Here is a 23706-nt window from a genome sequence, read left to right as displayed (position 1 = left end):
CTTTGTCTCATCTACAGCATTAACTCGGAGGCAAGGGTAAGAATAATTGAATGCCTTTACACAGAAAATAACCACTGACGTTAGAATTTTCTTCGTATTAAGCCTGTATTTACTTTTTCTTGGGAGGTGTATGTGGTTCTTTGGTTAAATATTTGTTAATAGAAGGTTGTAATACAATAGCACATTAAATTCATATCTCAGAATTTTGACTACAACGCCAATGATGAAAACAGTAGAGACAGAGATCACCCACCTTCTGCAGAGTGAATCCAAATCTCTCTACTCAGAGCGACTACCTCTAAAGGAGTCATGTGCTTCTTTGCACGGTGCTTCTCATATGCGTGAGCCTTTGCTGATTTTTATTAAGTGTACAGTCTAAACTCCTTGTGTTTGGGGGAAATCATGGAGAGACATATGCCCTAGTTTGAGCAAAATGGGTTAGGACATGGAGAAGACGATTTTAAGGTGACAGAGCAAGGAGAGTTGGCATAGGTCACATATGACCACCAGAACACGTTGGTAGAACATGGAAAAGTGCTTTGGGGAAGCCTAGAAATTATTAGGTGAAGAGTATTCAGTAGAAGAGTAGAAAAGGGATAGGAACTTAGCTATTTTTATCCATATATTAAAAAGAATTGTTGCATCAGGAAAGCCACAAAGGTCTCAGAAACGTAGGTCACGTGTAATTTCTATCAACACATAATGAATGAGACCAAGGGCAATGTAGTCTCTGACTGTCAGAGGTGTTGAGAATGTGGCTGAAACCTTCCAGGGAAAAGGAGAAAGGGAGAAGTCTAGAGGGTAGACCAAGCCTACGTCCAAAAGCATCTTGAACTTTTACAAAAGACTATAATTCATCCCTGTGCTGTTAGAAGAAATAGTGGTAGTATTTTCCAAAAAAAGATTCCATTTTGTACAAATATGAGAGAACAGAAAAGTTTTATTATAATAACAATAAGCAAACAATTCAACTGGGTGGGACAGCAGTTAGTTTCCCAAGAAAAGGAGAGAACTGGTTATTCAGCAGATTGGTTGGTGTTGGTCAAAGAGTTTCTACAGATACATCTGAATATACCAAACATTGTTCTCTTATCTGTTGAATCTCTTTCACTCTTTCTCGCATTTCACATAGTTGAGTTCTGAAAGATCTACCTTCCAGACAACTCTGCTCGTCAATGGGCAGACGATAAGGAACAATTGAGTCCTTCTGTAAAATTGTAAGTAAACAAATTTCCGTTCATCTACAAAGAATTCTATAAACATCTCCATCTATAAGCTTAACTAATGCAAAGAATTGATCTTTCTCATAAACTATAAGGTTAAGACGATCACTGTGATTCTGAGGGTAAAATAAGTGAGACGAAACCACAGGGGGAGATTACCTACCAATCTAGAAAGAATCTAGAGGAGAAACATTTACTAGGGATAAACAGAGAAAGCTTGGGGTCATTTTCTTTGGTCTCCTGCATTCCTTCTCTCTGTGTCTCTGAGAAAGAATTCACAATTAGGGAGCATCAATACATTGTGCTTTGGAGTTTCACAGATTGAGAGTTTGTCCCTCCCCTGTTAAATCAATCGACATATACCAATTCCCAGCAGTGAGCTTTACTCTCCTTAGTCCTGAGAGTCTGAGAGACAGAAAAACGAGAATGCTCTGACTTACATGGGGCAGGGCCAGCTGAAAATATGCAGGAAGTATAGACACATTTTCATGAAGTTGGATCTTAATGTTTAATTCTTAAACAGAGAGAAAACAAAAGAAACCACCTTAAACAGGCCTAAGATGAATTCAAGTATCCCGCTCTGATTCTCAACTTCGTGTCTGGCATTTTGCTGCCTTGCAGCACAGAAAGCCTCCCTTTCTGCCAACTGCCTCCTCATTTGCATCTCTTGCTTTTGCTGTTCTAGTTCATCCTCCAGCATTCTGATTTTCTCTTCGTACTCCTGTCTTATCTGCGCTTTCTGTCTCGCTAGCTCTGCTCTGTAATTTTCTTGTATCACTAGGATTTGTTTCTGAATCTCCTCCTCGACCTTTTGATACATGTTGTTCGTGAAGCACCTGCCTTTGCGCTCTGCGACCACGCGCTGAACCAGGACCAGCAGCTGCTGCCTCTGGTCCTCCTGCTCAGCTCCCATCGCCCTGTTGTTGAACACACAGTAGCGGTCTCCGAACTTGTCCATCAGCTCTCGAATGACTTCTGGAGCTTCCTTTAAGTAATCACGGAAATCGGTGCCTTCCAAGGCATCTTTCCGGGTGAATAAGAGAATCATGTGTTTCCTAGCTCTCTCTCCAAACATTTCCAGGACCTTTTCCGTGGCTCTCTGCTCTTCCGGCGTGTACCGGCCCAGTGGGATGACGAGGAGGAGAGCATGAGGCCCTGGGGAGGTCAGGGCCATGCAGCGAGCAATCTCCTTGCAAGTGTCAGCATCCTGTACCTCTGTGTCAAAGATGCCTGGCGTATCCACAACGACGACTTCCCTCCCGTTCCAGGTGCTGTCTCCTTTCTTACAGGACCTGGTGATGGATACTGCAGAAAAGCCCGAAGGAAACACTTTCTTTCCGAGGATGCTGTTTCCTGTTGCACTTTTTCCTGCCCCAGTCTTACCCACTAAGACGAGTCTCAGTTGTGAATCTCTGGGGTCTTGGTTTCCAAGCCCTGGCACAACAGGAAACAAAAGCCGTAGTGTTAGAAGGAACTTCAACCGTCTCCCCTGCAAGGCTCCTGCCCACTGGTGCCCTTCTCTGTTGCCTGCTAGGGTCCTCCGCACTCAAGGGATGTCTCTAGAAAGCCCTCTGGGCTCGTGTTCCTCTTGCAGTCTTTGGGGACTGCCCAGGTACTTTTCAGCATCCCCCCTGAGCTTCTTACTGTGACCTTGTGTAGGTAAGTGGCCCACAGAGGAGGAAACAAAATGGTTAAGAAGAGAACTCTGAGCTGCTACTGGTAGCTGTTCTTCATAAGATAACATAGGAAGTAACACAAAATTGACTTGCGTATTTTACTTCCTAGGAAAGTTCGAAGTTAATAATCAGAGCAGCAGAGCACAGCAACTGAAACCTTAAGTAACATACCAAGTCATCTGATAGCTCTTTCCGTGTTTGTATTCAGCAGGTCTCTGCATATCTCTTTAACGTGTCTATAAAGTCAAAGTCTGCCCGATTTGTTAGGCATAGACCCAGGACCGGCGGGAAGAGAAATGGCAATCACGTTTGAGAGGCTGTTTTCCCGAGAAGACAGACCCTGCCAGCCGGCCCTTGAATTAAGACTGATTCCTGCGTGAGGAATCCTGTGTTATAACTACCTATTTCTGCTTTGAGACAATCCATACATTATCCCGCTTACACCCTTATAGACACTGTTACAAACTCCAATTCGTTTTCAGAGCTATCATCCCCAGTCACCCAGTTCCTCAGGCTAAAAATCTAGGCATCACCCTTGACTCCTCTCTTTCCGCTTCTTTCCATATCCAACCCATCACCAGGTTCTCTTGGCTCCAAATCCGTTCGCTTCTCTCTATTTTGAAGATCATCATACTAGCCCAAGTTACATCCCCGTCCATGCCTCAGTGGTCTGCTAACTGGTCTCTCTACTTCCGCTTTGGCCCTTTCAGTCTATTCCGTAAAGTGGAATAATCTTTTAAAAATATCAATCAAACAGAAGAGGGAAATCGCAGAACCTCCCACTCTGGCTTCCACAAAATCTGTAGTTCATCCGCATCTCCCACACACTTTATGGTGAAGCTTCTGCTGATCCCTGGATCCCTAAGGCAGAGTTTCTCACATTTGATAACCAGAATCCTGGGGTGAAGGAAGTAAATTTCCCAAAGCTGAGAACACTGGATACGGATGGCTAAGATTACCTACGGAAAAATGTGGATGGGAGTTCAGACTATTATGTAGTTAGCATCACAATGGAAGATTCCAACCTAGGGATATCCTGAGGGCATTGGTTGACCTTAGAGACAGGACATAGGAAAATCATGGCTGGCGAGATAAAAAGGCCCCAAGGGCCAGTGCCAACACTGCAACAATTGGCCAGTGTTGACAGCAAATGGACGGCGATCTACGATAGGTGGCAGACACAGCCATGAATTATTCCCTCTCTGTACTCATGCCTCTTGGGAATGTGGATTTGCAGCTACTCTCATCAAGAGGCTGGGTCCGTTTCTCCAACCCTTGAATCTGACTAGGCCACGTGACTTGCTTTGGACGGTAAGATCGTGAAAACATGATCAGGCAGAGACTCCAAAAGTGCTGACTTACTGTAGTTTGCCTTCTCTTTCTGCTTTTCGGAACCTTACGACTGCCCTGGACTAGCCTACTAGATGAGGGACACAAGGGCCTGTTATCCCTGTCCCCCTGGTCTGCCCAAGAGCTTGCTGACTACCAGACATGTCCATGAGGCTACCCAAGATTATCCAGTTGCATCCTGAACCACCAGCCTACCACACATGCATGAGTGAGTCTGGCTGAGATTAGCCAAGTTGATCCAGACCCAAAGACTGCCCAACTGACCCAGAAAACCAAGAGCCAGCTAAACGGTTGATGTTTTAGGCTCCTAAATTGTGGGGTGGTTTGCTAAACCAGCAGAAGCTCAAACGATATAATCAATGTCTATGGATAAGGGAGCAGAGGCAGGGTTATGTGAGGAATGGATTGATCAGTCTGTTGAATTTGTTGGTTATAGTGAGGCCACCAGCAGCAGGGAATTTAAGGAACTGAATGAGGAATTAATTACATCCACGTTCCTCCTTCCCAATCCTCTCTTGGGCTGAAGAGAGGGGCAGAGAAACAATCAGGGAGGCTACAGCCCACTGTTCTGGTGTGTCCACGCTGTAGGAAGTAGCACCTAAGAAACCTCACCAAGTCCGGATCAATCAGGATATTCTAACTCTCTTCCTCTTAGCTGTTTAGCTACATCACAAGAAGAAGGCGTAGAGGGTCGAGAGAAATGAGAGAGCAGAGTAAACGAAGGGAAAATAAGAAATGTGGTTGAAAATGTTTTGCTCTTGTGCAGAGGGGGGCTGACTGACGGGACAGGAGAGACCCAGCCCTCCTCCCCCAAGCCTGGCCGGTCTAACCCCGAGCAGCCTCTCACCATGGCTGGTCCTGGAGTTGCTGGGGTAAAGGGCTGCCATTGTAGTTTGAATTCCTGGAAATAAAGAAAAACAACTATGTCATTTCAGGTAAATGGAGAGTAACTGGAAACTGGAAATGTCAACCTCATGTAACCAACAGTTTCTTTTTCTTTTCATAAACTTGCTTGCTACTCGATTTCTCTTCCTCTATTTCCCAATACTTCTCCATTCTCTGTTTTCAGTCTCACTTTCAGATTGTTCATTTTTCTTTACACAAATGTAAGTGCTTCAGGGCCTTCCTCGGCACTGGTTCTGGGTGCCCTCGCCCACTCTATTCAGTGAATTATTGCTTTGAATGCCATTTGTACGTAGCCTGCAGCCTAGACCCTTCTCAGAGTTCCAAACTGTCAAATCCCCATTCAACTTGTCCAGTTGGCAACTTTATGGGCATCTCACAGAGAACTCAGACAAAATGGAGCCCTTGACCTCCATCCCCAGCCTGGTCCCCATTTCAGTAAACGGCACCCCCAAATGGCTCATGCAGAATCTTGGGGTCACATCCACAACACTTCCTTCCTCACTTGCTCATCGGTCTGTCACCAAATCCTATTGATTTTACTTCCAAAAATGCAAAACTCTCCATTTCTCCGCATCTCCATGTTAATCCAACCCACTGTCATTTGACTGTAAAGGTAATAGGCTCCCAACTGATACTGCATCTTCAATCCCTTCTCCACTCAATAATCAGACAGCTTTTTAAAACTGAAATTTGATTTTTTTTCCTTGCTTAAATTCCCTAATGGATTCCTTTTGCTTTTTATTGTTCAAATAGTTGAAAACCCTTGGAATGGTCCAAAAGGCCCTGCATGATCAATTACTCTCTCTCTCTCTTTCAAAAGACTTGAGCCATACTGGTCTCCTCAATGTCCCATGAATCCTCTAAGCTCCCTCCAGCTCCTAGACCTTTGGGGAATATTTCCCCCTCCCTGGAGCACTCCCACACCCATCCAATGCCCAGCTCATTTCTGCTCAGCCCTGAGGCCACAGTGTTCTGTTATTTCTCCAGAGAGGGCTTCTCCATCCCCATCACCAACCAACAAGTTAGCTCTGGTGTGGAGTTTGTGCTAGCCACACTCCAAGGGTTTCTACAGAATACGTACCACAATAGGAAGTTGTTCGTCTGATTTTTTTACTGTCTCCTCGTAGACTGTAAGCTTTGTGATGGTGAACCGTCTGTGTCTTGTCTGCCCCGTTATTCCCTAGGGACAAGCACAATGTTGGACAAAGCATGGATCTCAATAAGTATTTGTTAAATAAATGAATTGATTAAAACAAATCCCCCTGATTCTTGCCTTCTCTCTGATTGAGCTTTACGTCCAGCCTAATCCGGCTTGTGAAAAAGATTATCCTTTCCTTATTTTTTAAAAACTTAATTAATTTATTTTTTGGCTGCATTGGATCTTCATCGCTGTGCGGGGGCTTTCTCTAGTTGCGGCGAGCGGGGGCTACTCTTCATTGCAGTGCGTGGGCTTCTCACTGCAGGGGCTTCGCTTGTTGCGGAGCACAGGCTCTAGGCACGTGTGCTGCGGTAGTTGTGGCACGTGGGCTCAGTAGTTGTGGCTCATGGGCTCTAGAGCTCAGGTCTTGTAGTGGTGACACACGGGCTTAGTTGCTCCATGGCATGTGGGATCTTCCCGGACCGATGATTGAACCTGTGTCCCCTGCATTGGCAGGCAGATGCTTAACCACTGTGCCGCCAGGGAAGTCCCCTATCCTTTCCTTATTAACAACACCTAGCATCCTTGAAACACGGTAATACGTTTTAAAGGTTTTCTTTCATTGCTACCTACTAACGTTGGGCAACGGAGAAAGCCATTTGAAGAACTCTTAGCAGATCAGATTTTAAGTAGGACAGGCTGAAATGCTAGTTGTTAAAGAAAGCGTGTCTGATAGGAAGCCAACAAATACAAATTTCAAACACTGTTAGAAAGACAGGCACTTCCTCTGAAAGTGGATTAGGAATAGGAAGTAGGAAACAGCTTCTTGTAAACTGGGAGGAGAAATCACAGAATTTTTAAAAAATCAGCTTTGGTCACATAGTTGATGTTGGTGATTGATTTCAGGAGAAGGAGTAAGATACCAGAACTAGGAAAACAAAAGGTTTGGGGTGTTTCTTAAACACCATTAAGAATGGTGTTTCCATTCAGTCTGTGGACTTTCTCTTCAGCATTCTTTAATGCTGTTCTCTTTCTCCTAAATCTGATGTAAAACCAGAGGTCTGAACTTCTCTCCATACTGACACTGGATGGCTGAATTCTCCTCCTACTGCCTAAGGAAGAAGCACCCAGATTCTCCTGAACTGTAGATAGTAACATGGGCTGGCATTTCCCTCCTCCTATCTCCTAAAAGTTCCCCTTCCCCAACTCTGGGTGAAGTCCACGGCGGGACTGTTCCGAGGAGGAAGGTCCAAAGGGGCAGCTCTGAGCAGATCATTAACTAGGTAAGAGAGTCTTGGATCCTGACCGTGTGCTGGCTTTGTGACACGGGGCTGCTGACTGCGCCTCTTACATCTCCTAGTGCTCTTTTCACCACCAGCTCCCCACACAGCTAATTCTGTCTGCTCAGCCAACACAAACCGTGAAAGCTTCAACTTTACTTATAAATTCTATCAATGGTGAAAACAATCATTTTTTCATACAAGTATCCTCTGAGCAGTGACTGCTGAAAGAGTTATCAATTTGTAGAGCTCAGCCTTCAAAACAGATTACTGCCTAAAATCAGCAAAGACGGGAAGCAGGAACCAATGAGAAATATATTCTGAGAGCAAGTTTGCAGGGAGTTTTAAGCTATAGATCCAGAAGAGAAGTCCCCCCTCCACCAAATCACACATTTCCCTCCCTCTCTTCCCACCCCCACAAACACCCCTATTCCCTTACCTAAAAAAATTCTGGGTCCTGCTCCCTCCTCTGACTTTGAAAGCAATGCTAAACCAGGAGGTGACACTAAGCTATCAAGAAGCAAGAGGAGAGAGGAAGTGAGGGGAGGAGCTGTCCAAACTTGCTCATGCAAGAGACCTGCCCACCTTATCACCTAGCAGCACCAGAACTTCCTGCAATGATGAGATTGTTTTGTGTGACTCCGTTTGGTAGCCCTGAGCCACATGGGCTATTGAGCTCATGAAATGTGATGAGTGTGATTGAATTTTTAATTTTATTCCATTTTGATTAATTTAAAGTTAAATAGTCACATCTGCCTAGTTGCTACCATATCAGACCATGCAAAGACTCTATAGGGAGGGAAGAAATATGGGTCATGCTGTGAAGTTTGAGAAAAAACCACTGGGTCAAAACCAGAGAGTTGCCACTCAGAGTGTGGCCAAGATGGTGGAGTAGGAAAACCCTGAGCTCACCTCTTCCTATGGGCACACCAAAATTACAGCTATTTAGAAAGCAATTATGACCTAAAAACTAGTAGAAAAGATTTCTCACAACTAAAGATATAAAGAAGGAACCACAAGACAGACAGGAAGAGGTATAGTCAAGGCCCACACACCTAGGTAGGTGACACATAAATGGGAAGATAATTACAATTACAAAGGTTCTCCCCAAGGAGCAAGGGGTCTGGGCCCCACTTCAGGCTCCCCAGCCTGGGGGATCCTGCACCAGAATGACGAGTCCCCAAAATATCTGACTTTTACGGCCAGAGGGGCTTGCACGTGGGAGAGCAAGAAGGCTGTGGGAAACAGAGACCCCATTCTTAAAGGGCACGGACAAAATCTCCATGCTCTGAGACCCAGCATAGAAGCAGTAATTTCAAAGGAGCCTGGGGCAGACTCACTGGCTGATCCTGGAGAGCCTCCCAGAGAGGCAGGAGGCAAGGAGGACTCCCCTAGCGACGTAGACTCTGGCAGCAGCTGTTTTGGGGAGTTTACTCTATGACAAGGACACCTGTCATAGAATGGAGTCTTCTCCATTCTTAGAGTCTTCCCTCTAGCCTATTCCTGCCAGGGGCTTACCTGCCCACCAGCCAATTGGCACCAGTCCCAGAGCCTCGCAAGCCAAACAGCCAGCCATGAGAGGACTCAATGCCACTCACCAGGAAACTGGCACCAGCCCTGCACACTCAGGCAGCCACCCCAAACCTGGGCCCACCCACCAGTGGGCCAGCACCAGCCCTGGAGCACCACAGGTCCCACAGCCAGCTGCACCGAATGCCAGCCCCACCCAGCAGCAGGCCAGCAGCCAGAGCACAAGCCAGGGCCTGGCAGCCAACGGGGCCAGAAAAACCTACAAAGGATCTCACAGCAAGGTTCTGGTTCAGATTTAATGGAGAGATCAAAAGCTTTACAGACACGAAAAGGGAAAAGAGTTCAGCACCACCAAACCAGCTTTATAACACATGTTAAAGGAACTTCTCTAGGAGAAAAAGGAAAAGCCACCACTGGAAACCAGAAAATTACGAAACAGAAAATGCTCATTGGTAAAGGCAAACATAAAGGTGGGAAATCATCTACACACGAAGCTTGTGGGAAGGTTAAAAGAGAAGAGCGGTAAAATAATTTATATCCACAGTAAGCACTTAAGGGACACACAAAGCAATTAGATGTCAAATATGATGTCAAAAACAGTAATGAGAGGAGGAGAGTGCAAAAGCAGGGATTTAAAAATGCATTGGAAATTAAGAGATCAGCAACTTAAAACAATCATATATATATATGTGTATATATATATATATATATATATATATATATATATATATACACCTCATGGTAACCACAAACCAAATATCTATTATAGATACACACCCCCCCCACACACACACACACGGAAAAAGGAAAAGAGAAAAAAGAAAAAGGAATCCAAACATAACACTAAAGATCATAATCAGATCACAAGAGAAGAGACAAAAGAAAAAGAAATTTATAAAAACACCTACAAAAACAACACACAAACAATTAAAAAAATGGCAGTCAGAACATACATATCAATAATTACCTAAAATGTAAATGCACTCAATGCTCCCATCAAAAGACACAGAGTGGCTGAATGGATACAAAAATAAGACCCATATATATACTGTCTACAAGAGACTCATGTCAGATATAAGGACACACACCAACTGAAAGTGAGGGGATGGAGTCCCTCCCATCAGGAAGCTTGCACAAGCCTCTTAGATAGATTCATCCACCAAAGGGCAGACAACAGAAGCAAGAAGAACTACAATCCGCCAGCCTGTGGAACAAAAACCACATTCACAGAAATACAGACAAGATGAAGAGGCAGAGGACTATGTCCCAGATGAAGGAACAAGATAAAACCCCAGGAAAACAACTAAATGAAGTGGAGATAGGCAACCTTCCAGAAAAAGAATTCAGAATAATGATAGTGAAGATGATCCAGGACCTCGGAAAAAGAATGGAGGCAAAGATCGAGAAGATGCAAGAAATGTTTAACAAAGACATAGGAGAATTAAAGAACAAACAAACAGAGATGAACAATACATTAACTGAAATGAAAAGTACACTAGAAGGAATCAGTAGCAGAATAACTGAGGCAGAAGAACGGATAAATGACCTGGAAGACAGAATGGTGGAAATCACTGCTGCGGAACAGAATAAAGAACAAAGAAAGGAAAGAAATGAAGACGGCCTAAGAGACCTCTGGGACAACATTAAACATGCCAACATTCACATTATAGGGGTCCCGGAAGGAGAAGACACAGAGAAAGGATCTGAGAAAATATTTGAAGATTATCATTGAAAAGTTCCTTAACATGGGAGAGGAAATAGCTAGCCAAGTCCAGGAAGCACAGAGAGTCCCAGGCAGGATGAACACAAGGAGAAACACTCAGAGACACTTAGTCACCAAACTGACAAAAATTAAAGACAAAGAAAAATTATTAAAAGCAACAAGGGAAAGATGACAACACACAAGGGAACTCCCATAAGGTTAACAGCTGATTTGTCAGCAGAAACTCTGCAAGCCAGAAGGGAGTGGCATGATATATATAAAGTGATGAAAGGGAAGAACCTACAACCAAGAATACTCTACCCAGCGAGGATCTCATTCAGATTTGAAGGAGAAATCAGAAGCTTTACAGACAAGCAAAAGCTAAGAGAATTCAGCACCACCAAACCAGCTCTATAGCAAATGCTAAAGGAACTTCTCTAAGTGGGAAACACAAGAGAAGGAGAGGACCTACAAAAACAAACCCAAAACAATTAAGAAAATGGTAATAGGAACATACATATTGATAATTACCTTAAATATGAATGGATTAAATGCTCCAACCAAAAGACACAGACTGGATGAATGGATACAAAAACAAGACCCCTATATATGCTGTCTACAAGAGACCCACTTCAGACCTAGGGACACATACAGACTGAAAGTGAGGGGATGGAAAAAGATACTCCATGCAAATGGAAATCAAAAGAAAGCTAGAGTAGCAATACTCATATCAGATAAAATAGACTTTGAAATAAAGACTGTTACAAGAGACAAGGAAGGACACTACACAATGATCAAGGGATCAATCCAAGAAGAAGATATAACAATTATAAATATATATGCACCCAACATAGGAGCACCTCAATACATAAGGCAAATGCTAACAGCTATAAAAGAGAAAATCGACAGTAACACAATAATAGTGGGGGACTTTAACACCCCACTTACACCAATGGACAGATCACCCAAACAGAAAATTAATAAGGAAACACAAGCTTTAAATGACAAAATAGACCAGATAGATTTAATTGACATTTCTAGGACATTCCATCAGAAAACAGCAGATTACACTTTCTTCTCAAATGCACATGGAACATTCTCCAGGATAGATCACATCTTGGGTCACATATGAAGTCTCAGTAAATTTAAGAAAACTGAAACTGTGTCAAGCATCCTTTCTGACCACAACACTATGAAATGAGAAATAAATTACAGGGAAAAAAGAAACATAAAAAACACAAACACATGGAAACTAAACAGTATGCTACTAAATAACCAAGAGATCACTGAAGAAAACAAAGAGGAAATGAAAAAATACCTAGAGACAAATGACAATGCAAACATGACAATCCAAAACCTATGGGATTCAGCAAAAGCAGTTCTAAGAAGGAAGTTTCTAGCAATACAGTCCTACTTCAAGAAACAAGAAAAATATCAAATAAACAATCTAACCTTACACCTAAAGGGACTACAGAAAGAAGAACAAACAAAACCCAACGTTAGTTGAAGGAAGGAAACCATAAAGATCAGAGCAGAAATAAATGAAACAGAAAGAAAGAAAACAGTAGCAAAGATCAATGAAACTAAAACCTGGTCTTTGAGAAGATAAACAAAATTTATAAAACTGTAGCCAGATTCATCAAGAAAAGAGGGAGAGGACTCAAATCAATAAAATTAGAAATGAAAAAGGAGAAGTTACAACAGACACCGCAGAAATACAAAGCATCATAAGAGATTATTATAAGCAACTCTATGCCAATAAAATGGACAACCTGGAAGAAATGGACAAATTCTTAGAAAGCTATAACCTTCCAAGACTGAACCAGGAAGAAATAGAAAATATGAACAGACCAATCACAAGTAATGAAATTGAAACTGTGATTTAAAATCTTCCAACAAATAAAAGTGCAGGACCAGATGGCTTCACAGGTGAACTCTATCAAACATTTAGAGAAAAGCTAACACCTATCCTTCTCAAGCTCTTCCAAAAAATTGCAGAGGGAGGAACACCCCCAAACTCATTCTACAAGGCCACCATCGCCCTGATACCAAAACCAGACAAAGATATCACAAAACAGAAAACTACAGGCCAATATCACTGATGAAAATAGAGGCAAAAATCCTCAACAAAATATTAGCAAACCAAAGCTAACAATAGATTGAAAGCATTATACACCATGATCAAGTGGGATATCCCTCAGGATGCAAGGATTTTTCCATATCCACAAATAAATCAATGTGATACACCACACTGACAAACTGAAGAATAAAAACCATATGATCAACTCAATAAGTGCGGAAAAAGCTTTTGAGAAAATTCAACATCCATTTATGATAAAAACTCTCCAGAAAGTGGGCAGAGAGGGAACCTACCTCAACACAATAAAGGCCATATACAACAAACCCACAGCAAACATCATTTTCAATGTTGAAAAATTGAAAGCATTTCCTCTCAGATCAGGCACAAGACAAGGATGTCCACCCTTGCCACTATTATTCTACATAGTTTTGGAAGTCCTAGCCAATACAATCAGAGAAGAAAAAGAAAGAAAAGGAATACAAATTGGAAAAGAAGTAAAACTGTCACTGTTGGCAGATGACGTGATACTATACATAGAATATCCTAAAGGTGCCACCTGAAAACTACTAGAGCTCATCAATGAATCTGGTAAAGTTTGAGGATTCAAAATTAATACACAGAAATCTCCTGCATTCCTATACACTAAAAACAAAAGATCAGAAAGACAAATCAAGGAGACAATCCCATTCACCACTGCAACAAAAAGTATAAAATATTGAGGAGTAAACCTACTTAAGGAGGTAAAAGACCTCTACTTAGAGAGCAATAAGACACCGATGAAAGAAGTGAAAGACAACACAGATGGAGAGATATACCATGTTCTTGGATTGGAAGAATCAATATTGTGAAAATGACTATACTACCCAAAGCAATCTATGTATTCAATGCAATCCCAATCAAATTACCAACGGCATTTTTTACAGAACTAGAACCAAAAATCTTAAAATTTGTATGGAAACACAAAAGAACCCGAAGAGTCAAAGTAATCTTGAGGGGAAAAAAAAAGAAAAAACGGAGCTGGAGGAATCTGACTCCCTGACATCAGACTTCAGACTATAAAGCTACAAGAAACAAGACCACATGGTACTGGCACAAAACAGAAATATAGATCAATGGAACAGGATAGAAAGCCCAGAGATAAACCCACACACCTGTGCTCAACTAATCTATGACAAAGGGGGCAAGGATATACAATGGAGAAAAGACAGTCTCTTCAATAAGTGGTGCTGGGAAAACTGGACAGCTACATGTAAAACAATGAAATTAGAACACTCCCTAACACCATACACAAAAATAAACTCAAAATGGATTAAAGACCTAAATGTAAGGCCAGACACTATAAAACTCTTAGAAGAAAACGTAGGAAGAACACTCTTTGACGTAAATCACAGCAAGATCTTTTTTGAGCCACCTCCTAGACTAATGGAAATAAAAACAATAATAAAGAAAGGGGACCTAATGAAACTTAAAAGCTTTTGCACAGCAAAGGAAACTATAAACAAGACAAAAAGACAACTCTCAGAATGGGAGAAAATATTTGCAAATGACACAATGGGCAAAGGATTAATCTCCAAAATATATAAATGGCTCATGAAGCTCAATATCAACAAACCAAATTCAAAAATGGGCAGAAGACCTAAATAAAGACCTAAAGACCTTAATGTCTTTCTCCAAAGAAGACATACAAGTGGCCAAGAGGCACATGAAAAGCTGCTCAACATCACTAATTATCAGAGAAATGCAAATCAAAATCACAATGAGGTATCACCTCAGACCAGTTAGAATGGGCATCATCAGAAAATGTACAAACAATAAATGCTGGAGAGAGTGTGGAGAAAAGGGAAACCTCTTGCACTGTTGGTGGGAATGTAAATTGATACAGTCACTATGGAGAACAGTATGGAGGTTCCCTAAAAAACTACAAATAGAATTACCATATGACCCAGCAATCCCACTACTGGGCATATACCCTGAGAAACCATAATTCAATAAGACACATGCACCCCAATATACATTGCAACACTATTTACAATAGCCAGGTCACGGAAGCAACCCAAATGTCCATCGACAAACGAATGGATAAAGAAGATGTGGTACATATATGCAATGGAATATTATTCAGCCATAAAAAGGAACGAAATTGTGTCATTTGTAGAGACGTGGATGGACCTAGAGACTGTCATACAGAGTGAAGTAAGTCAGAAAGAGTAAAACAAATTTCGTATATTAAGGCATATATGTGGGATCTAGAAAAATGGTACTGATGAACTGGTTTGCAAGGCAGAGATGGAGACACGGATGTAGAGAACAAATGTATGTAAACTCAGGGGCGAAAGCGGGAGAGGGGGGCATGAATTGGGAGATTGGGATTGACATATATACACTAATATGTATAAAATAGATAACAAATAAGAACCTGCTGTATAGCACAGGGAACTCCACTTTGCTGTACTGTAGAAACTAACACAACATTGTAAAACAACTATACACCAATTAAAAAAAAAGAAAAGAAAGTGAGGGGATGGAAAAAGTCATTCCACACAAAGGGAAATCAACAGAAAGTCAGAGTGGCAATACTTATATCAGCTTAAATAGACTTTAAAGACTCTTACAAGAGACAAAGAAGGACAATACATAATGATCAAGGGATTGATCCAAGAAGAAGAAAAATTATTGTAAATATACATGGACCCAACACAGTAGCACCTAAATACATGAAGCAAATATTAATGACATAAAGGAAGAAATTGATAGTAACACAATAATAGTAGGGGACTTTAATCCCCCACTTATATCAATGGACAAGTCATCCAGACAGAAAATCAATGAGGAAACACTGGCCTTAAATGACACATTAGACCAGATGAACTCAATGACATATAGAAAGCGTTCCATCCAAAAGCCACAGAATACACATTCTTTTCAAGTGCACATGGAACATTCCCTAGGTTAGATCACATGCTAGGCCACAAAACAAGCCCTGGTAAATTTAAGAAAACTGAAATCATATCAAGCATCATTTCTGACCACAATGCTATGAGACTAGAAATCAACTACAAGAAAAGAAACTAAAAAACTCAAATACGTGGAGGCTAAATGATAGTCTACTAAAAACCAATAGATCACTGAAGAAATCAAAGAGGAAATGAAAAGAATACCTAGAGACAAATGAAAATGAAAATATGGCAATCCCAAACCTATGAGACACAGCAAAAGCAGTTCTAAGAGGGAAGTTTATAATGATGCAAGCTCACCTTAGGAAACAAGAAAAATCACAAATAAACAAGTTCACCTCACAACTAAGGGAATTAAAGAAAGAAGAATAAACAAGACGTAAAGTTAGGAGAAGAAAAGAAATCATAAATATTAGAGCAGAAATAAATAAAATAGACTTAAAAAACTATAGAGTAGATCAATGAAACTAAACAATGGTTCTTTGAAAAGATAAAAAAAATTGATAAACCTTTAGCCAGAATCATCAAGAAAATAGGGAGAGGGCCCAAATCAATAAAATCAGACATGAAAAAGGAGAAGTTACAACTGACACCACAGAAATATAAAAGGTTACAAAGGATTATAAGAGACTACTATGAACAACAATATATGCCAATAAAATGAACAACAGAGAAGAAATGGAAAAATTCTTAGAAAGGTACAATCTCCAAAGACTGAACCAGGAAGAAACAGAAAATATGAACAGACCAATAACCAGTAATGAAACTGAAGGAGTTATTAAACGACTCCCAACAAACAAAAGTCCAGGACCAGACAGCTTCACAAGTGAATTCTACCAAACGTTTATGAAAGAGTTAACAGCTCTCCTTCTCAACTGTTTCAAAAAACTGCAGAGGGAGGAACACCCCCAAACTCATTCTATGAGGCCAGCATCACCCTGATACCAAAACCAGACAAAGATATCACAAAACAGAAAACCACAGGCCAATATCACTGATGAAAACAGATGCAAAAATCCTCAACAAAATATTAGCAAACCAAATCTAACAATACATTAAAAGGATCATACACCATGATCAAGTGGGATTTATCCCAGGATGCAAGAATTTTTCAACATCTGCAAATCAATCAGTGTGTTATACCACATTAACAAACTGAAGAATACAAATCATACGATCATCTCAATAGATGCAGAAAAAGCTTTTGATAAAATTCAACATCCATTCGTAATAAAAAGTCTCCAGAAAGTGGACATAGAGGAAACATACTTCAACAAAATGAAGGCCATATATGACAAACCCACAGCTAACATCATACTCAACAGTGAAAAGCTGAAAGCATTTCCTCTACGATCAGGAACAAGACAAAGATGCCCACCTTCACCACTTTTATTCAACATAATTTTGGAAGTCCTAGCCACAGGAATCAGAGAAGAAAAAGAAATAAAAGGAATCCAAATCAGACAGGAAGAAGTAAAACTGTCACTGTTTGCAGATGACATGATACCATACATAGAAAATCTTAAAGACGCCACCAGAAAACTATTAGAGCTCATCAATGAATTCAGTAAAATTGCAGGATACAAAACTAATACACAGAAATCTGTTGCATTTCTATACACTAGCAATGAACTATCAAAAAGAGAAATTGAGAACACAATCCCATTTACCATTGCATCAAAAAGAATGAACTACCTAGGAATAAACCTACGTAAGGAGATAAAATACCTGTACTCTGAAAACTATAAGACACTGATGAAAGAAATTAAAGATGACACAAACAGAATGGAAGATAATACTGTGTTCTTGGATTGGAAGAATTAAGATTGTTAAAATGACCGTACTACCCAAGGCAATCTACAGATTCAATGCAATCCCTATCAAAATGTCAACGGCATTTTTTACAGAACTAGAACAAATAATTTTTTTTTTTTATTTGTTTATTTTTGGCTGTGTTGGGTCTTCATTGCTGCATGCGGGCCTTCTCCAGTGGCTGTGAGCCAGGGCTACTCTTCGTGGCGGTGTGCGGGCCTCTCAACGCGGTGGCCTCTCCTGCTGCGGAGCACAGGCTCTAGGTGTGCAGGCTTCAGTAGTTGTGGTTCGTGGGCTCTAGAGTGCAGGCTCAGCAGTCGTGGCGCACGGGCTCAGCTGCTCCATGGCATATGGGATCCTCCCAGACCAGGGCTCGAACCCGTGTCCCCTGCATTGGCAGGCGGATTCCCAACCACTGGGCCACCAGGGAAGTCCCTAGAACAAATAATTTTAAAATGTGTATGGAAACACAAAAGACCCAGAGAAGTGGAAACAATCTTTTTTTAAAATTCCTTTATTTATTTCTCTTTATTTATTTTTGGCTGCATTGGGTCTTTGTTGCTGCGTGCGGGCTTTCTCTAGTTGCAGCAAGCGGGCGCTACGCCCCATGTCCCCTGCCTTGGCAGGCGGATTCTTAACCACTGCACCACCAGGGAAGTCCAGCCAAAACAATCTTGAGAAAGACAGTTCTGGAGGAATTACACTCCCTGACTTCAAACTATACTATTTAAAAAGCTACAGTAATGAAAACAATATGGTATTGGCACAAAAACAGACACATAGATTAATGAAACAGAACAGAGAGCCCAGAAATAAACCCATGCACATATGGTCAAAGGAGGCAAGAATATACAATGGGGAAAAGACGTTCTCTTCAATAAGTGGTGCTGGGAAAATTAAACAGCTACATGTGAAAGAGTGACATAAGGACATTTTCCAACACCATATCCAAAAAGAAACTCAAATTGTGTTAAAGACCTAAATGTAAGACTGGATATCATATAATCCCTAGAGGAAGACATAAGCAGAACCCTCTTGACAGAAATCGCAGCTATATTTTTTTGCATCTGTCTCCTAAAGCAGAGGACATAGTATAAAAGCAAAAGTAAGCAAATGGGACCTAATTAAACTTCAAAGCTTTTGCACAGCAAAGGAAACCATCAACAAAACAAAAACACAACCTAGAGAATGGGAGAAAATATTTGCAAATGATATGACACATAAGGGGCTAATGTTCAAAATATAGAAGCAGCTCATACAACTCAACATCAAAAACAAACAACTTGATTTAAAAACAGGCAGAAGACCTGAATACACAGTTTCCCAAAGCAGACAAACAGATAGCCAACATCATTAAGATAGTCAACATCATTAATCACCAGGGAAATGCAAATCAAAACCACAATGAGAGATCACCTCACACCTGTCAGAATGGCTATCATCAAAAAGAACACAAATTACAGAAGTTGGTGAAGATGTGGGGAAAAGGGACCCCTCCTGTACGTAACTTGGTGCAGCCATTGTGGAAAACAGTATGGAGGCCCCTCAACGCTAAAAATAGAAGTACCATGTGACCCCACAATTCCACTCCTGGGTATATATCTGAAAAAACAAAACAAAAACAAAAGCACTAATTTGAAAAGATACATGCACCCCGATGTTCACGGCAGCATTATCTACAATTGTCGAGACGTGAACGCTACCTAAGTGTCCATCAACAGATGAATGGATTAAGAAAATGTGGTATATATATAGACACAACGCAATACTACTGAGCCATAAAAAGAAAGAAAATTTGCCATTTGCAAGAACATGGATGGACTTGGAGGGTATTATGCAAGTGAAATAAGTCAGAGAGAGAAAGACAAATACTGTGTAATATCACTTATATGTGGACTCTAAAAACTACAACAAACTAGTGAATAGAACAAAAAAGAAGCAGACTCACAGATACAGAGAACAAACTAGTGGTTACCAGTGGGGAGAGGGGCAATATAGAGGTAGGGGACTAAAAGGTACAAACTAGTAGGTATAAAATGAGATATAAGGATATATTGTACAAAACAGGGACTATAGCCAGTATTTTATAATAACTATAAATGGAGTATAACCTTTACATATTGTGAATCACTATATTGTACACCTGTAACTTATATAATAGTGTCCACTAACTATACTCCAATTAAAAGAAAACACAATGAGATATGAACTCACACCTGTTAGGATGACTACATCAAAAAGCCAAGAAATAACAAGTGTTGTGAGGATGTGGAGAAAAGGGAACCTCATGCATGTCGGTAGGAATATAAATTGGTGCAGCCACTGTGGAAAACCAAATGGAGGTTCCTCAAAAAAATTAAAAATAGAACTTCATACGATCCAGCCATCTCACGTCTGGGTATTTATCCAAAGAAAATGAAAACACTAACTAGTAGAGATATCTGCACCCCAATGTTCATTGCAGCATTATTTACAATAGTTAAGATATGGAGACAACCTACGTGTCCACTGATGGTTGGAAGAATAAAGGAGATACACACACACACAAATAGTATTCAGCCACAAGAAAGAAGAAAATCATGCCATTTGTGACAGCATGGATAGATCTCAGGGCATTAGGCTAAGTGAAATAAATCAGACAGAAAGACAAATAGTGTACAAACTCATTTATATGTGGAATCTAGACAAACTAAAAGCCAGGCTCATAGATACAGAGAACAGCATGGTGGTTGCGAGAGGCGGGGGCTGAAGGTGGAAGTGGGAGAAGTGGGTGAAAGGGATCAAAAGGTAAAAATAAGTAAATAAATAACTAAATAATAAGTAAATAAAATGAATACTCGTTGCAATGTGTATACACATATATAAGCTCATTACAGGCTCATATATAAGCTCACATATATACGTCAATACCAAGCTTAGAAATATTGTTTAACTGATTATTGAATCTACTGAAAAAAAATGCATGAATTTTATTTTATGCGAATTAAAATTCAATAAAGCTGAAAACTGCTGCTTGTCCCGTACTGTTTCCTGGGATGCCTGTAACATGCTGTATATTATGTGTTGCAAAAAAGGTTTGACATTTTTGAGAAAGATATGTAGAAGCATTATCGGTTTTTATGTTGTCGGGAATTTCCATAACAGCAAAAGCTTCTAATAAATGAGTTATTACAGCATCAGCTTTTTCAGGAGATAATGGAGGTGCCCATGAGAAATGAGAGTAGGTATCTACAGAATGATGAATATATTTTAACTTTCCAAAACCAGGATATTGAGTTACATCCATTTGTCAGATAGCATTAGCAGATAAGCCTTTAGGGTTAACTCCAATATTCAAACAAGGTTGATTAATGGCAGCACATTGCGGGCATGTACGGAGAATAATTTTTGCTTGTTTCCATGTAAGATTAAATTTATTTTTCAATCCTCTGGCATTAGTATGATATCTGTGATGTTCTGCTGTAGCTAATTGTACAGTACCCACTAAAGTATCAATAAAATCATTTCCAGCTACCAATGGGCCGGGTAAATGAGTATGAGCACGAGTATGAGTAATATAAAGTGGTGCCGTACGTAGTCTAAGTATCTGTTGTAGTTGCAAAAATAAGGAGTGCAGTTCTGATCCATCATTTGGGATAAAAGCGGTCTCAATATTTTTAACTGTAAATTCCACATACTGTGAGTCTGTAATTATATGAAGAGCAATTGGATAATCTTGTAACAATAGTATTACAGCAAATAGTTCTGCTTTTTGAACTGAAACATATGGAGATTATAATACCTTTTGATCATGACTGTTAGCATATCCTGCTCTTCCTGTTTTATTGGCATCAGTAAAAAAGGTTGGTCCTATAACAGGATCTGATTGAACTATTTTTGTCAAAATCTGATTAGTCTTTTTTTAAAAATTGTAAACGTTTATCAGAAGGATAAAGATTATGTATTTTGTCTATATAATGAGCACAGGCCATTTGCCAGTTATCCTCCAGCTGAAAAAGAGTTTGTATTTTTTTGTTTGAAAAAGGGATTATAAGTTTATGGGGGTCCTGACCACATAATTGTCTTAATCGTAACCTACCTTTAATAATAACATCAGCTATTTTTTGTACATAAGATTGTAATGTTTTTTGAGCTTTATGAGCTAAAAATATCCAATTTATGAGATTACTGTGTTGTTGTAGTAATCCAGTAGGGGAATGAGGAGTGTGAAATACAATAAGTCATAAATGATCCAGAGATTCAATCCGATCCAATTGTGCATCATGTATATGTTTTTCTATCCATTTAAGTTCTTGTTCCGCCTGGGGAGAAAGACCACGGTGACTATTCAATGCTGGATCGCCTTCCAAGGTATGAAATAAATTTTGTAACTTATAAGTAGGAATTCCTAGGCTAGGATGTAACCAATTAATATCTCCTAGTAATTTTTGAAAATCATTTAATGTTACAAGAGAATCTCGTCTAATTTGTACTTTCTGAGGAATAATCTGAGTATTAGTTACAATTTGTCCAAGCAATTGCCGGGGAGCACATTTTTGAATTTTTTCAGGAGCTATCTGTAAACCCCATTCTTTAAATTTCAACTCTGCTTGTTGTAACATCTGCTGTAATGTTTGCTGATGGGGATGAGCAAATAGAATGTCATCCATATAATGGAGACTACGTGCCTCAGGATACATGTGAGTAATTCCTCCAAAGGCTGATTAACAAAAAATTGGCACATAGTTGGACTATTTAACATCCCCTGAGGGAGAACTTTCCATTGAAATCTCTGAGCTGCATGTTCTTGATTTAAGGCTGGTACAGTAAATGCAAATCTTTCACAATCTTGAGGTTGTAATGGTATAGTAAAAAACAGTCTTTCAAATCTATAATCATAAGTTCCCAATTGCGAGGGAGCATTGCAGCAGGTGGAATTCCAGGTTGTAATGCCCCCATTGGTTGAATAATCTCATTAATTTTTCGTAAATCTGTCAACATTCTCCATTTTCCTGATTTTTTCTTGATTATAAAAACAGGTGAATTCCAAGGGCTAGTGGATACTTCAATATGTCCTGCTATTAATTGTTCTTGTACTAATTGGTGTAATGCTTGTAATTTTTCTTGAGTTAAGGGCCACTGCTCTGTCCATATAGGGGTATCCTTCAACCATTCTAATGGTAATGCAAATTTTCGAGCAGTGGCCCCTATCCTAAATTTGGATATCCAAGCCCAGCATAATCTTTCCCTGTTTTAGTTACATGTTGGGGTTCAGTAGCATTGTTTTTATTTTCTTCCAATTTAGCCATCAAATTTTCCAACTTTGAAAGTATATCAGAAATCTCATTCTGTTGAGAAAGTGGCATTTCATTTTGTTTGCTAGCTTGCTCCTAACCTTTATCATCATCAGAAAAAGCCCCTTCATCACTGGAATCCGAAAAATCCTCTCCTGTCTCAGACACAAGGGGAGGAGGAGGGGAGGAAGGTCCTCTATAGGAGACTCACGGGGCAGAGTACGAAAAGCAGCAGAGTGATCGCGAGCAGGATTCGGACGCTGAGGACGCGCCTATATTTACTTTCAGTTTCAGATTGTAATGGTTCCAGGGCAAGGGAAATTAATTTACACCAAACACGGACAGATATAAGGTCTCCATGCTGATGAGCTCTTCTTAAGGTTCGCATAACCTGTTTCCAAACTTTTAAACTCAACTGGTTATGACTAGTAGGTTGAAACCAGTAACAATATTTACGTACCAGCGCAAACAATTCATCAATTCATCAAAAGATTCTGGTTTCACGTTCACTCCTGAACTCCGTAATAACTGTTTCAGGAGTTTAATGTATTGAAATTCTACTGAATGGGAATTCCCCCTTTCAGTTACTCTACTGTTGCCGAAGGTTTCGCTCTGAGCGGACCAATTTCCCCTTCGGTCCCGCCATCACGCGATTACTTACCTTCAGGTGCCTGTTCGGGCGCCAAATGTTGCAGTTTATCTTATGACAGGGTTTCCGAAAGCAACCTCATCACTCGAGATGAACTGTGCCGAAGCACAGCAGCAGAGGGCTGCCTCTCGCT

General features: G+C 40.4%; 1 protein-coding gene across 2 annotated transcripts; it reads right to left on the bottom strand.

Annotated features, from left to right (window-relative positions):
- Positions 1–922: 922 nt before the first annotated feature.
- Positions 923–23706, bottom strand: GIMAP4 (GTPase, IMAP family member 4). 2 transcript variants are annotated; one of them, XM_082661949.1, is made up of 4 exons: positions 23586–23706; positions 6237–6335; positions 5097–5150; positions 923–2657 (listed from the first exon to the last, which is right to left on the bottom strand). In XM_082661949.1, the coding sequence occupies exons 3-4, from the start codon at positions 5134–5136 to the stop codon at positions 1732–1734; spliced, it is 966 nt and encodes a 321-aa protein (XP_082518075.1). In that variant the 5' UTR covers positions 5137–5150; positions 6237–6335; positions 23586–23706; the 3' UTR covers positions 923–1731. The 2 variants fall into 2 exon arrangements, with proteins under 2 accessions (XP_082518075.1, XP_082518076.1); XM_082661950.1 differs by lacking the exon at positions 23586–23706 and adding an exon at positions 8013–8061.

This window comes from Grampus griseus, assembly GCF_964374135.1.
Source record: "Grampus griseus genome assembly, chromosome: 9".
Lineage (NCBI taxonomy): Eukaryota > Metazoa > Chordata > Mammalia > Artiodactyla > Delphinidae > Grampus > Grampus griseus.
Note: the sequence above shows the minus strand (reverse complement) of the source record. Positions and strands in the feature narration are given on the sequence as shown.

Excerpts from the sequence above, each read along its gene's own strand:
- GIMAP4 (XM_082661949.1), bottom strand. The coding sequence starts at position 5,136 with ATGGCAGCCCTTTACCCCAGCAACTCCAGGACCAGCCATG. Across the intron at positions 2,658-5,096 it reads CAACTCCAGGACCAGCCATG|GGCTTGGAAACCAAGACCCC; the intron begins GTGAGAGGCTGC and ends CTGTTGTGCCAG.